Below are 16,615 nucleotides of genomic sequence, written 5' to 3' on the forward strand. Positions count from 1 at the left end.
CATGCCCTGCAGATGTAAAAAAAAAAAAAAGAAAGCTTTTGTGAGGATGCTGGAGGCGGCAGAGAACAGAAAGCGTCCATGTTTTCACTCTCAGGTTCTCTTTATCACGCCTCGCTCGACGTGAGATTCTGTGTGTGTGTGTGTCTCATTATCGGAGCAGAGACCCTCTGGCTGCCTCGGGACAAACAATGTCAAGGCAGAACAGAACAAGAGGAGAGAGCAAACATCACAAAGGACAAGGGAGCAGAACGAGAGCGCTAAAGATCCAGGGGATGTTTGAAGTTTACACTGTTGACTTGTGCACACATGAGGCTTCTGATCTTAATCAACCACAGAACAGCTGAATTTCAGATGGGAGCTCTAAACCATCAGATAATACAAAGTTCATTCTCAATACGTTGTGGTTGACACAGCTGTCCTCTTTCCGGAATTTGAAAAAAAATATATATATATCTTCTAAAGTTAACAGTTAACAGTAAAATTATTTGATGTCAGATTAACTAATTTCAACAGTATGTATTTACATAGTTTGAAAATCAAGTCCCAAAGCATGTGGCCGAGATCGTCACCATCTAGATTTGGAATACTGTTGATCGCTTGCTCTTTCAGAGAGCTGATGAAACTCTGGGTCATGCGTTTCAGCACTAAACATATGAATTGAACACTGCTGCTTCGTTTTTCATTGGCGTACCTGGGCACCACCCTGTTTGTGTGCCACATTCAGCTACAGGTGACACTGACAGATTAAGCAACAACCATCTTTATCTTTGCCACAGAAGTTAAATACAAGCCGACATTCCTGATCAGAACTCGCTCCTTCAAATAGCCTGGATGAATCTGAGCCTGCAGACTCTTGTGAAATAAAAATGCTTGTGGGGTAGCTTTGTGTTGTGGAATCTTCTGTAGATGAGAAACATTTACACACGGATCAATTCTCTTGATGTTATTTATTCAGACGCCAGCGAGAAAAGAGAGACCAGGAGGAAGGAATAGGGAGAAAGAGAGTCAGTGTGACGTCCACATGCTTCTTCAGGGTCTCGCTACATGTCAAGGCCATGTGCCGAAGCAATACTGGAGCAAACCACTTCACTACTAAAACAAAAAAATGTAATCTATACAATATCTCAATCCAGAAAGACTAATGACAAACTGACCTGAGGTCAGTCCGTCCCCTTGAGCATCGAGTAATCTGATAGAGCAGTGGAACAGCATGTGATTCTTAAACCTTCCCCAAGATTGAATTTCACTGAGTAAAGTGGGTGGACCATTAACTTCAAAGGTCGTGTAATGGTGCTAATACGTGCTAATAGCTTTCACGTAGGGCGTGCGAGGGATAAAATAGAATGCCGAGAATAATCCCAGTTTATCTCCTGGTCTGTCCTCCAGGGTTTCTGCACGTACTTCAGTGTAACTGAGAAAGCAATGCAAAGACAGGCTGACGTGAGGCAGCACATAAATCTGCCCTTAAACAAGTAAAAAAAACCACAATAATAATCACATTTTGTTCAATGTACACCGAAGCACAGTGTATTGAGAGATAATGCTTTGTAAAAAGCCGTCTAGATGCTGACCTGACAGACAGAGGGGGGGGGGGGGGGGGGGGCATTTGAGAAGCCATAACCAAACCAATCAGCCCAGCGATGATTACTCAAGACCCCTGAGAGGCAGCTGTCAGGGATACGGAGTCAAACAGTCCCCGTGGCTTTGAACCCTGAACCCTATGGATAGATGAGGCTGGGTGGAGATCTGCTTGGCGCCGACTCCATCACTGTAGCTGCATGAGCCTGGGCACCATGCAGGAAACGTAATGGAGGATACCTGTCCTTCGTGTACTGGCAGAACTGACTCGGATTTACATTGCTAATGTATGAAATAACACTCGCGAGTTCATTTGTCTGCACGCTCGATAACCCCACCCTGACCTTTCTCTCAGGGGCTCATCGTCGAATAGTCGCCTGTCATTTCACACACTGTTGCACAAAACCTTTCCATGGCTCCAAGGAGCAAACTGTGCTGCCAATAATGCCCATACTTAATGAAGGCAGTCAGCGGCCTCTATGGGCCCCCAAACACACACACACACACACACACACACACACACACACACTTACACTCACTCATACATATATAAAAGTCAGGACATGTTAAAGCAATATTTGGAATTGGATTTTTTACAATCATGGATGCGAGTAACAATGAGAATAATTGCAAAATTCAGTTCAAAATAAAAAAAGCACACTGTAAAAAAAAAACATGCAGTATTTACATAAATATCAACCAGCACACACACACACACACGCACTCAGGAACCTCATTACAATGCAGTTCCAGCAGAGGGCACCATTTTACTTCTATATGTGTAGAGGTGTTGCGGTTTAATTTGGTCTAATATATTACTAAAATAGTTTATATGATATTTTATGTACTTTACTGAATGCTACAAATTAAAACACGTGATTAAATTACTCTTAACAGTTAATTAATTCTGTTATCTAATAATCACAGCATACATGCAGACGCAGGTTCGGGGAGATCTCTGAGGTTACTGCGCCACCTTCTGACCGAAAGTGACAAAGAACAAATCAGAATCTCGAACGTCATGATTATATAGAGAAGAGCAATAAACAATAAATTGGGTTAATTTTTTTTTATTAAATACAGGATGTGAACTTATTCTGTTGTGAAACATTAACCACAGAAAGAACCTGAATGGAGGAAGAGTTCTGAGTTCAAGCAAATATTTGCCACCATATACTACAATATAGGATTAGCTTATACAGTTATATATATATATAAAGTAGCATAAAAATAAACTTTGAATGGGAAACTACTTGTAATGACCAGTTATGACAGATACTGACATTTAACCACACAACTTCTTTTAGAAAGGGCTACGATCAATAGCTGGTCAGTAACTTAATGCTCGCTATAAATGGATTTATAGTGGGGTGGTGACGGGAGGAAAATGAAGTCCCCCCCCCCCCCTCGATGGTGATGCTTCCCAGAGGTCTTATCAGTTGCCCTCCTTATCCCTCATTCTGCCCTATTTGCTGCAGACTGTCAACCTGCCAGACAGATAGAGCTCTAATAGCGAGGTCTGCTCTGTTAAGTGATGGAGCTGTAAATACAGATTGACCTGAACTAATACTCTCATCATCTCTAAAGCCATTCAACACTCCATGTCACTCTACAGATGAGTCTGAATCATTTCCATCACTGAGGGACATGAGAGAGAGAGAGAGAGAGAGAGGCCATGCAGGATATATAGATGTGTGTGTATACGTGTGTGTGTGTGTGTGTGTCAGAGGGTGCTGAAGCGTCAAACGACAGCCCTGAGATGGTCCTTCTATCAGCTCCTCAGAGAGCAGAGGTTTGTCTCACAGCGGATTTATGGAGATGGTCATAAAACGTGAAGAGTTCAGTAATGGAATATTTTGGTAAAGCAGTCGAGAGCAGTTTACTGAGGCGACGAGCGGTCCGGCTGTTGGACAACTCAGATCTAATTTTCTCAATAACGGCCTATAATTCAACAACTCTAAAGGTCCAACAAATCACCATAGAGGACAGATCAATCCAGGTCGTGTTTATTGTTATTGCAATGCCACCGCTGCGTTAATCCGATCACTGTGTTTGGAAATATTATCCTCTCATACACACGCCGATCACTTCCAATCACTGCAGTGAATTTTCACTCGATGAAGTATATGTATATATTTTTTGTTGTAATTATCTCCAGAAAGCAGGTTGTGTTTTCACTGCTTGTTAGCAGGATAATGCTAACAGTCAGAGAAGAAGCCAATCAATGGTCAGAGTGCATCCGGATAAATAAGTGCATCAGTATGTTATCCTTGTGATTTCGTTCTAATTATTATTTTTGGGGATGATAAAACGCAACACTCCAAAGGAATCTTTTTTAAATAATGACGGCTACTTGTATCGTGTAGACATCTTTCATTTAGATTCTGTAATTAGAAAATGGATTTCAGCATTGGGGAAACCTTTTTTGTCAAATTAAGAAGCACTCACTATAATTATCATAACAACTTCCCTGCTCTCAGTGTTCGGTTTTCCACCAGCTTGTAACTATAATGTGAGCATATGGTGAGAAGAAAAACCTGCTGATGTTGATGCCACAGAACGAGAGCTGGGCCGGTTGCCCTCTAGAAAGACACAATGTCCCCAAAAGTATCTTTTGCTACGACTTTTACTTTGTGTTTCTTTTGCTTCATTCTGTTCTGCAGGTTGGAAATCAATAAGGTTAACATGATGGAAGTTAATGTTAATTTTAATTCCAGGGAATTGAAATAATATCTCATGTAGAGAATTTACCGGTAATGACCCCCCCCCCCGCAGCCCCCAAGGAGGTGACATTCAGATGGATTTATTGGTGATTCACAAAACGTAATTTAAGTATTTACTCAAGAATTCTTAATGTGCATTGAGAAAATGTGAAAATCTGTAAACTCTTAAACCTTTATCGATAGATGCATAATTGATCGAGTTTAATTTCACTTAAATCACAACTATATGAACGATAGGAACTATACGTTTGCCATTGATATACTTGAAATCTGCCGTCGTAGCTGCTAGAATGTATACTTGATTTATCCCTTCTTCCTTCTTCTGTACCAGAATCGGTCCCTTAATGGCGGCTTGATGCTTCACGTGGCCAGTGATGCCTGCAGAGCCACACAGGCGGGACAGATGCCTTGTGCAAGCCCCTCCCACTGGGACAGGAAGAGGACGCACGCCGTTTTATTAGCGTAGAAGAGCAATACGTTTGAACGGAAAACAATTATAACCCAATCATTTCTGATTTTTCTAGCGGTGAAAAGGGCCAGAGGCAGAAGGTTACAGAGGGTGAATACCTGCACAGTGTTTATGAGATGCTAAAAGCCGAACTCACCAAAGGAAATATCAGGAACTAGTGAAGAAAGTGAATCTTAGAATATTGTATTGAGTCTGGATCGGCGGTAATCCTCCTCCCATAGAGGTCACAGTCTCAGTTACAGGAGGCAAAAGGTTCCCTCTGTTTTCAGCTGAGCTTCCATTTGCAATCTGTTAGCTGCAGTCCACTGAGAGGGGCGAGCGGAGCAGGAGCTCCAGGGAGCACACAAACGCACCAAGACACACAGACCTTGTTTTATGAAAAGAACAATTAAGGGAGGAATGAGGGCAAATCATCAGGGGAAATAGCTGATGAAGACTTTATTGATTAGAGCTGGTCCACCGGTCCCACTCTCACAGTAGCAATTACTGGCAGCCAGCGAGGGCCTCGTGCTGCTGGGCCTTCAGTGTGAAAGACAGGAAGCACTAACATTAGCCTCCGCTAAATTCTACACTGAAATGGCCAAAAAAAAAAGCCTATAAATTCACTGAAATTCTCACAAAATATATTGTTGTTTCTTGCAATTACAGCAATGATAATTCTGATCATTATTAGTCTGAAAAAAATCGACTCTGGCACCAAACTGCAATGGAAAAACAGATGATTAGAGAGAGTGGAGGTTGATTCCTGCACTGGTGGTTGGAAGGTGGTGTTAGTCTCGTCTTCTCTTAATTATTCCAAGTACATTTACCAAAACCCTTGGCCTTGTATATTATGCAGCAGGATTGGCTGCGGTTGATTGCAAATAAAAGAACGTCTTTCTCTTTTGCTCAGCACAAAAAAATGATCCATACTGCTCCACCTCAAATAAAGCAATAAAGTCAAATGGGGCACATCTGAGTCAACGCGCCTGCATAAATACCTCACGCTTCCTGCATCTTATTGTGTTGCACGATAAAGCCGTCATGCAATGAGAAGGCAGGCCAATGTGCTGGGGCATAACCCTACGCATGAGTGAGATACATAGGTCAAAGGTCAGATGAGGCGACCTAGATAGCCTTCATTAGAGGGGAGGGGTCAAGTGCTATAACACAAAACGTGACCTGGCGGGTGATCATTTTGGAAAGACCCAAATCAAGGAAGTAAACAAAGATCTGGCGAAGGGAAGAACAGACCAGAGGAGTCAGTATTCCCTGTTTCTGCTCTGCTCCTGTTCTGCTCTTATAAAGTAGCAGCACAAAAACATATTCTTAAATTAATATTAACACTATGAACTCTAAATAAAGGAAATATAATTTGAGAAAAGTCTCTTCCAATGGCCTAGAAATAATTTCATCATTTGTAAAAAACACTTGTTATGTTTTTTTTTAAATATTTAAACTAAAACACCAAACTTCAAACAAGTGACAAAGAATAAAAGATTCAAAAATGTAAAAGGTCTCTCAGAAATTGAAGGAACAGCTCTGATCATATCTAATGTTATCATTTCTGCCTGGTAGTGGACGTAAAGGCACCAGTCCTCCCAGTAGCTCATCCTGCAGCTCACCAGCTCCAACCTTACACTTTCACAACCTTGTGAGTTGTTTGGCAAGGATGCAGAAAAAAAAAGAAAAGAAGAAGTAATGGTCAATGGATAAATCCAAAAGGACAAACACAATCTGTTTCTGCACTAGATGGAGATGAATGAGGTTGAATCCCCTGCCTTCCATCACACCTAACCAGCTTGCATCAATGATGATTAATCCTACACCCACTATTTATATTTCCTAATTGTAATTAGCACGAATTATCAATAACGGTTAGCGCCTAATTGCCCTTCATAAAGACAGCTCCCCAGGTCTAAACGGGCCCATTTAAATAATGTAACTAATAGCTCTTGCCTTTACGTTGCAGATACGTCGTCATTGTTCCACGCGTGATCCGTAATGGTCGCCCGTAATTTAGCGGGGCAATGGAGAGAAGGAGTGCAGGTGGCACTGTGGGACTAATTACTGTTAATGAATTATGAAGTGACCTTCTCAGAACAATGGCCAATCAATGCTCACGTTGAGTGACAGTGCACTCCATGCACATGCTAGGGGACCTCGGCCATTACTGTCAGGGGCCTCGATCCAGTGGAAAGCCGGACGCTGCTGCAGGTTTCACTGTTTTCACTGCTCACCTTCACTCAAAACATGCAGCTTACCTGTGGCTGCCAGGAAGGCAGCCGGGGTGTAGCCGGGGCATTAGGCTAAGATAATTCATCATACCCATCCTGCTGTTATTTATCTTTCAGAATGTCTTCTTATTGTTATTATTTAATACTATTTCTTCACATCAGTGGTCTCTTCGGTTTAAAATGAAAAGTGAGCCTGCGCTTAAGTGGACTGAAATGAGATCAAACGCTTTGATCCACGGTCCATCAACCAAAGCTATGGCGCCGCAGAGGATCATGGATCTTCATAGATTTTTTTAAATGCATGTATACCTTTTTCTTTTACAGACTCCACACAATTTACATTACAATGGAAACGCTTTGCATCAGGCTAGTCCTCTCGTAACTTTGAATTATCAGAGCTTTAAGAAACATATTCGTGTTGGTTTTCTGCACAGAAGCTGCATCACGGGATGATGCAGCTTTGAGAAGAGACAGAAATGCAACAAAACTTTATCCCGCGCCTCTCTGGTCAGTGTGTTGTAGACATTTGAACACTTTGCCGGTTCTTAGTTGACAACATCAATGTTTTGAACTGACCTTTACCTTGTTGTGACAGGGGTGCAGGATGACTGACAATGTCCCTCAGCGTAATTTACCCCCCCGCCCCACATCGCCCTCCATCTCCTCTGTGATGCAGCTGACCCCTTTACAAATCACCGCCCAACTTTACACATCTGCTGCCTGTCAGCATCTGCCAGACGCACTCACCCGTCCCGCCCGTAATGAAAAACTCTCATTACTCGCCTCCACCCAACAGGTACACAGACCGTTAGGACAATTACTGGGCAATGCCACTGACCTTGTTGTCAGGGAGAGTCAAACAAACACAGAGGTCTAACTGAAAGGAGGCCTGGCAGCAGAAACCCGCAGACATGCAGCGCTCTCAAAAATCAGTTTAAAATACACTCGATTCACTTTTTCTTTCCATGGTTGGGGTATAAAGAATTCACTTCTTGCTGGAGGTCTGAGCTCTCTAGTTTTCAAGTTGGATCTGTTTTTGACAATGGATGGATCTTCTGAAAATTAAACACAAAAAACAAAAACTGTGTTCAAAAACCTGCCAATAAATAGTGGACAGAAAGAAATAAACAAAAAATAACAGCATGCTAGAAACTACAGCATCTAGTTTTATACGCAGGAGTGGAAAATACACCGCAGATTACAGTACTAATATTTTCTTGACATGTTATCAGCTCTTTAACACCACAAGAACAATAAAGAGCAGGAATTTGACAGGAATAATCTAACAGCCTCTGCTAACGGCTCACCAGACACCCCCTGACCCTTTGTTTGAGCCCCTCTTCTTTCTCATGGGGGGGGTTTAAAGAGGCTCTGCAGTCTGCAAGTACAACTACAGCTCAAAATGCCGCTCCTGCTATTAGACACATGATCTGGTGTCTATCAGACTTGGGGCAGCCTCCCTGTGAAGCGATGACTTTATAGACCCCGGAGGGGGGGCCTTGGATGGAAGTGTGTCTCTTTGACTCCCTGCTGTGTCTAACAGGGAATACTAAAGTCTTGCTCTGGTTTGCTTAAACTCCAAACCGAGGCAGCTGTTGTTCCCGCTCTCTGAAGTCTATACCTGAGGGCCTCTTTGTCCCCAGGTCTCGTCCCTCTGTCCTGCTGACCCACACAAACAGATGTCCAGCCACTGGGCTTTCTTGTAGGAAGTTGTAAAACTCCAGTGGGGTGCAGGCCTCTATTCATATGGAAGGACTACAGTAATGGCCGTGCATGTGCCATACTCATGCAAATGCTGACACACAAGACTCCCTGTAGGGGCAACTTTAACAGATCTTTGATGTAACCACTGCACACTGTGCCGCTCCAGCAGGCTATCACTAGGTAGCAACAAAAAAAACCTCCATGTAGCAGAGCAATTACCCTGAAATGTAACACAGGAAATTGTGTAAGGGGTTGTTTGCCTTGACCAGATCCCCCATGTCAGCAACAACAGGCTGAACTACAACCAGAGAAATGGAGCCCATGCCTTCTGTCTGCCTCATCCATACACACAATGAGGACCCCACAGGGCTTACATGGTAAGAGATGTTAATTCACACACGTGCATCCAAACAGAGACACAAGTATACCTCCTGAGAAGAAGAAAAAAAAAAGTACATTTTTACAGTTCACAAAACACAAATTAATAGTTTCAAGGCAGTTTTATTGTTATTCAAAAGCATGCGGACATAAGTAAGAATATAACTCTGTTTATAGGGTTCATGAACCAAAAAATAATAATATGTGAATGAAATACATACTAAGACAAGAAGAAAAACAATAAAATCAATAAAAACTATGCAATTTAAAGAACGCAAACTATTAAAAAAAAACCACATAATTAGTCCATGTTATTCAATGACTAGGAAATAAAGATAAGGTTTAAATAAACCCTTGTGTGCTGTTGCGGTTGCCTTCCAGCTTCCAAAATGACTGCCTGTAACCATCAGGTTTTATCTGTATCGGACACCTGCTGAAAATATTGATCCCCTGCTGGTTTCACAATTTTTTGTCATCACCGGGCATTGGGCTTTAAACAACCCTGTGTCAATTTATATTGAATGCTAATATCAAGGCGAGGCCACCGATTGTAAATATAAATCCAAATCCATCAACCAAGGTGAGAAGACAGCCAGACGTTTGGCTTTGAATGAACTGAAGCAGCGTGGAGACTAGCGAGGCATCGCGTAGCTCTGTCTCAGGCTTTTATACCGGTGCAATCAAATGGGGCATAAAAAAATGTCTCCACATGAAAAACAGAAATCATCACCATGGTAACATCATTTTGTTATCATTTAACAACGTAAATGTTGCTGCGGTTTACACCACAATTTGTATAAATTATACAGCAAGTGTTATATTATCACCGTTTCATGATAAACACAAATATAGAAGCTCCAGTATTTTATGACTGTTTATAAAAAAACATTAATATTGTATATTATATCAACCTGTAAATATTAACTACAAATAAGTTACTGATGCATCCAATAGTGACAATATGAAACATGATTTGATTGAAGGAGTCTTGAATTGTAATGGTTTTAACGGGGTTACGTTACGGAAACACTTGACAGAAAGTTTTTGCTCAATGGATGAGAAGATCCTTTTCTTGTCTTTAATGCTTTGGGGAGAAGAAGGCTCAATTACCATCGCAATTTAATGATATGGGTGATTATCGACGAATGCTTTGAGCCCATTAGGTGGACGTGTGAAACACTAATACTGTTTTGTGTCACGTGTCTTGGTTGAGAGATTTGGGGGGGTGGGGGGGGCTTTAAAGACCGCGCTCCGGTCATCTCGTTCACGCTGTAAAACCGACAGAAGCAGAGGAGTGAAGTCCACTCTGGGATCATCGCCGCTAATCTGTCTGGATGAGGCTTGAAGACGAGATTTAAACAATGAGAATATCCTCTCCACGCGCGTAATTACGCACGCCAGACCGTTTTTTTTTTTTTTTCGTCACTGAAGGTGTTTTATCGATAACCCTGAAGGATGCGGGATCCGAAGGACTGCGGACTGACGATGCTTTCCAATCATAGGATTTCATTTTCTATTATTGACATATTGGATCCGGAAAAATTCAACAGCAAACGGGCGAACGAACTTTCCATCAGCGCAGAGAAGTTTCCTGTGCCAAGTGCAGAGGGAAGCAGCCTGGAGTGCGACAGAGCTGCAGATAGAGACTTCAGAACCGAGCACGTGGAAACAGGTATGAAAATAAACAATGTAAAAAAAAAATATATGTTTCAGGTTATAAATCACGCATTTACGTTGTAATATTAGTTTTGTATTATTGGGCAACGGCAGTTATTTAAAAACAAGCATCTGAAAACGACTGTCGATGCATCATCATCTCTAAAATAAGAAAACACCAAAAAAAAAATAGTCCTTCAGCATAAAATACACGAATAAAAACTTCACTGTTAGATTTATTGTCATCTCTGTGTGACCTTCCCGTCATTTCCAAGGCTGCGTTCCCTTTCATGGAAGCCACAAAGGTTTGCTCCCAGAGCCCCCTGCGTGCGCGTGATTGGCACCGGGACAGGCAGGCGAGATAATTGTTTAAATCGTCCCATTGAGGATGCCTCTGCGCGCTTTGATCGATATCCCATTACTGCCATCCTGCATATCTCCCTCCAGCACCTTGCAGGTAACAACCCCCCCCCCCCATCCATGTCTGATCCTAAATATCCTTCGATTAAAACTTCCCTTTAAATAGATGGCATTTATCGACCCCACCCGCAAATATGAAACTCCATTAGCACGTCACGGCTGAGTTGACCGAGCTGGATTTAGACGGGATTTCTTTCCGCGACATGACATTTGAGGCGCATGTGTGGTTTATAAATGATTTAAGGATTACTGACCCCCCCTATAAATCTGTGCTCCGTCCCGCTCCAGCGACCTCCGGAATCCGGATCCTAATCAAAACTCTTCATAGGTGTCAACTTTCGGTGTTTGGGCCAAACAGGAGCAGAAACGTCTCCTCCCGCGGGAACTTTGACCGACACGTGCTTCTGTTGCGTCAGGCGGGAGGAGCTGTCCCTTCAGCACCACCGCGGGCGTCCAGACGCGTTTACAGACCTTTGTCCCACTGACTCATTTAAATATCACATATATAAACATAGAAGTGACTTAATATCTGGGTGGGAAATAAAAAAAATTATGCTTAATGTGCCGCTATTCCGCTTTTTATTTACAGGGGAAGAAACGCGGGGTGCGACCTCAGCCGTCTCCGTGCGTCACGCCGCCGACGCTGATCGCCTTCCGCCCCCCCCGCCGGCTGACAACGAGCCCCGTCTCACCGGAGAGCAGGAGGACGGGGAGTCAGCGCTGGTCCTGCCGGGACCGTCGCCTCACAAACGGAGACGTCCGGACCAGGCGTGCGCGAAACCTCGTCGCGCCAGAACAGCGTTCACGTACGAGCAACTGGTGGCTCTGGAAAATAAGTTCCGGACAACCCGGTACCTGTCTGTATGCGAGAGACTGAACCTGGCCCTGTCCCTGAGTCTGACCGAAACCCAGGTGAAGATTTGGTTCCAGAACCGGAGGACCAAATGGAAAAAGCAGAACGCCGGAGCGGACAGCGCCTTGCAAGCCGGCTCCAGCGCACTGATCAACGTCAGTCCAAATCCGCCATCGTGTGGGTCAAGCCCCGCCGACTTTCATCAAGCCATTCCCAACTTCAGCTCTGGGAGCGTGATGTTCCACACGGCCGGTGGAGTTCCTCTTCCTTCCACTGGGGGGCTCCTGCACCCCTTCATGCACAGCAGCTTCGTCCATCCGACTTATTTTAATCCGCATCTATGAAACGAGCCAAGATGTCGGAGACGGTGATGCGCGCGGACAAATATTAACTGGAGCAAAAAGACATTTTTAAAGCAAAGCATTTACTGCTACAAATCCCTGTAACTCTTGCACTGATGCCAGATTGCGTTCCACGACATGAGGAGACAACAAGAGGACGCCTGTCTTCATTTATTCTATATCTGAAACTCCAAATAGATTGTTGAATGTATTTAAATCATTGTCATGGAAACCTCACTAACAAATAAAAGATGTGTGACCCAGCCCTTTTCATTATTTAAACATTAGTGTCCCCCGTGTTTGTTGGAACACCTGCTCACTGTGTATTGGACAGCTCATCTAACACTATTTTAGAATGTGTCTGCTCCGTCTTTCACCACTGACTGTAAGATATTGCAACCAGCTGTGTTTTGCCAGCTCCCACTGGTGTGCACAGCATGTGTCGCTATTTCTACATCACATGTAACTTAAGTAAAAAACAATCATACGTGTTTATTTGCATCCCTGCTAACATTAATGTGGTAAAAGGTTGCATTGATCCTGTCTTTGTTGATGGGATCAGTGGAAATTAATCAAATGCTGCCGGGAACAAACCGGACCTTTAACCCAAAGTATGAGAAAGAGACTTTAATATTTAATCACTAACAGAGTGAAAAGACATTTAAGGTTCTTTTTTTGTTCTCTACACAAGAAGTGTTTCACCACATATAAATACAAGCCATATATTGGGGTAGCCCATTTAAAATATAACTTACATTACACTAGACAAACTACAGTGTAATCCTGCAGTAGGCGGAATCTTCCCATGATTTTTATAAAAACACTGTCAATGCGATGTAGCGAATCTGTCCAGCAGCTGCAGCTGAAAAAGGACAAAAACCAGGCTCACAGTTCTCTGGAAACTAAACAAAGACATGGCTGAATACATCTCGCTGGGGAGGGCTGCTTCTCCAAGATCATCGTGGAAAATGTAAGAAAATCTTGAATATCTTGTCCAGCTCCTCAACACTGCTCCCACTTGTCTGCAGTTTTAATTGTGAAGGATTTGCATTATTCTGTCCCAAATAGAACCAGCGTTGATGCTGGTGTAAACACATCTCAGCAACTCTTGTGAAATAGGTCTGAGCACTGCATTACATTAGCTGACAGTTTTTAAGTGTGATTCTCCCATTCCAGGCCGTGTTCCGAAGACGACACATCTAACAGTGATCTTCCCACATGCTTTGACAGCAGCTGCCAAACCTTGACTAAACTAAAGAACTCTTACTTAGATGTTAATACACTGAAAAATTGTTGGCTGATATGCAACCTTCCATTCATAAGTAAGATTGAAAGAATTATTTCAGTCCTGTAATACTTGAATTTGCATATAACCCTCACTTAAATCAAGCAACCACGTGGCGTCACTGTTTTCCGTTTCACCTTCAGCGTACGGCGGCTGTCTCGTTGATGTTCTAACTATTGATTGTACATATTTTACATATCATGATTATTCTTTTCTTCTAATTGATGATTAGAAATGCTAAAATACATTTTGAGGAATTCATATGAATGAAATGTCGTGGATGGTTGGAAGGCACACAAAGTGAGTGATCTACTGGGGGGGGGGGGATATCAAGAGAGATAAGCAATGCAGGTCTGGATTTCCTGGTTCTCAATTGTCAAAAACATCTTATGTTTTGGCTTTCATGTGAAATAATAAAAATATCTGGCTGTTTTTTTGTATTTTTATAAAAAGTGTTTAATGTAAATGACACTCGTAATGATGGTGACACAAACAAAAATATTTAAATAGTGGATCGAGAAAAAAAAAAGAAAAAGATCTTGAATGCTTAACTGTTGCATTCATGGAAAACCAGACAAATTACATGTGAACCTTGTCTTGGATATTTTACCACTTTGTGAATAAAGAAGTCTAACCAGCACTTTTTGAATACTTAATGCATATTTATCAATTTCTGGAAGCGTTATTGAGTAATATTTAGGCCATGATGAAGAGACTGATGAGGATGCATGAGCTGGTTCTGGAGAGTTTGCGGGTGCCTGCTTTAACTTTAGTTCTAAGAGTTTTGCTTGACATGACTGCTAACTATTCCAAATGTATCCTCCAGCACAGCCGGGATGTCGGCCAAGGCAGAAGGAGATAAAACTGATTTCCTCAGAACCAAGTGGCAGTCAGCCGGCAGAAGGAGCCAACACGGAACGGTCTTTTAATCAGCGGTGGAAAGTGAGAATCACAGCTGTGCTGGAGCTTCTCATCTCTGGGTCAGCTCAATGACGATCCGCTGCAGTTCAAATAAACAGCACCGTTACGATAACATGACATTCGTTACCATCTTTGCACGTCTTTGCAAGTGTTTTATGCTGCAAGCAGAATATTTACATTGTGGTTGCAACTCCAGCTGTTTTATTCTGTTACATTCTGTCTAAATCCTTAGTGCGAACATAAAACATACATCGGGTACTGTGCCTGAGGAAGAAAAGATTCCCTTATTTCTGCCTGCAGTCTATCATCAGTTAAGCTGTCTTGTCCAGCTGTTATCCACCACTGGGAAATAACGTAATAAAACATAATCGTCCAGTGTTCAAAGCAGTTTTCTACAATCAGAATCAAATCAGTTTTTTGGCCGTTTATCTTGGAGTAGAGGATCTTTGATGTTGTCTTTGGATTTGCTTGAGAGACTACAGCTTCAGCTATTCACAGAAAGTCCATGTTTTGGCTCATATCGCCTTACTTGGTTTGTTCCTTATTTGATGAACAATGTGGCTAAACGCAAACAATTTATATCAAAGGCCTCGATACATGAACTAAAAGAACAGTGGCAAAGCCATTAAGTGGTCCAATAGAGCTACAGAAAGAGCAATTATGATCTACAGCCGACTTCAGGCCTAATCTGACTTCAGAAGAAATATCTGGACGACATCCCAGTTAGGGTTTGTTTAGGGAAGTCTGGAAATGGCATGCCAGAGCATGACTGATGTCTTGAATTAATCTTGGGCAGGCAATGCTGACTAAACTCATCATATCCAGCTTTTATCCAGCTTCTCAGATCCTGTGACTACATGCACTGTGGCCAATGTGAACACTGATGTGATTACAAGACTACTGGCACAGGAGTCAAGTTCTGGACAAAAACAGACTTTCAAAGAATGAGCTTTATTATCTGGAGGTTAGTCTCATGTTGTTTAGGTAGTACTTAGTCCTGTTTCTGCAGATCTTTGAATCCACCTCAACTCTCGGCAGAACCCAGGAGAGCTGACACGAGTGTGTTTCTCATCATCTCCCACAGAGGAGGGATTTCTAGTATTGGAATTTCACTGCAAAACTCATTCTAAATGACAAAGGCAACATTAATAACACTGAATCCACAGCACAAAACAAGTTAAAGGCCTGCAGTAAATTCACGTTATCCAAATGTTGTCAGTTGGAATAAACACAGAAAAAAGCACGCCCTATCACGGACAAAGCGTGAAGCACTTTTGACATTTTGTTTCTCTTAGCCGTTACAAGTATAGGTTGCCAACCGTCCCTTGAAATATGGAATCGTCACTTATTTTTTATTTTTTTTAAGTTGTATTTCCATGAATGTTTTTTCCCCCTCCTAATAACAGTTCATCTTCCTCATTCATTTGATTGGTTAAGCGTCTGGCTTTTGGACAATCAGTGCCAAAGGGGGATTGTTGAAGAGCCTCCGCCTCTTTGGTTGTTTAGTTAAAGGTTAGCAGGCACTCAGTGAATGTGTTCCCAAGAAAGATGAACCAATAGCTTACCAATATGATGTCTATCAACATCCACACCTTGAGCATCTACTGGCTATGTAGAATGGAGCTTACCAATATGCTGTCTATAATCAGCCACACCTTGAGTATACTGGCTATGTAGAATGGAGCTTACCAATATGCTGTCTATAATCAGCCACACCTTGAGTATACTGGCTATGTAGAATGGAGCTTCTCAAAAATGACCAACAAGTGGAGCGGCAGTAGAAACAGGTGCTCGGTAGAGCTCATTATGAGCGAATGCTAGATTACTGTTACCTTTGAGCAGTCCTGTTCTGATTTTTACAGCACGTTTGAGAGACAAAGGGCTTCTCATTGCTGCGCGGAGTGAAAATAAATACACTTGAAAAAAAAACCCTAACCATTTGCACTCAGTAATAAAGGCCAATTATTGTTATCAGGCCATGACTTAATTATTCATGTTGGCTGCTGTATGTTATTTACAGCCGTTTATGACTACGTGTTTCTATATTCAGTAGTCATTAAAGACTAAAAAT

At 42.3% G+C, this 16,615-nt stretch overlaps 1 protein-coding gene across 1 annotated transcript; it reads left to right on the forward strand.

The window, feature by feature from the left end:
* The first annotated feature begins 10,523 nt into the window (after positions 1–10,523).
* Positions 10,524–12,341, forward strand: nkx1.2la (NK1 transcription factor related 2-like,a). Its single transcript, XM_068741683.1, has 2 exons — positions 10,524–10,740; positions 11,740–12,341. The coding sequence occupies exons 1-2, from the start codon at positions 10,524–10,526 to the stop codon at positions 12,339–12,341; spliced, it is 819 nt and encodes a 272-aa protein (XP_068597784.1).
* The last annotated feature ends 4,274 nt before the right edge of the window (positions 12,342–16,615 follow it).

This window comes from Brachionichthys hirsutus, chromosome 7, assembly GCF_040956055.1.
Source record: "Brachionichthys hirsutus isolate HB-005 chromosome 7, CSIRO-AGI_Bhir_v1, whole genome shotgun sequence".
Lineage (NCBI taxonomy): Eukaryota > Metazoa > Chordata > Actinopteri > Lophiiformes > Brachionichthyidae > Brachionichthys > Brachionichthys hirsutus.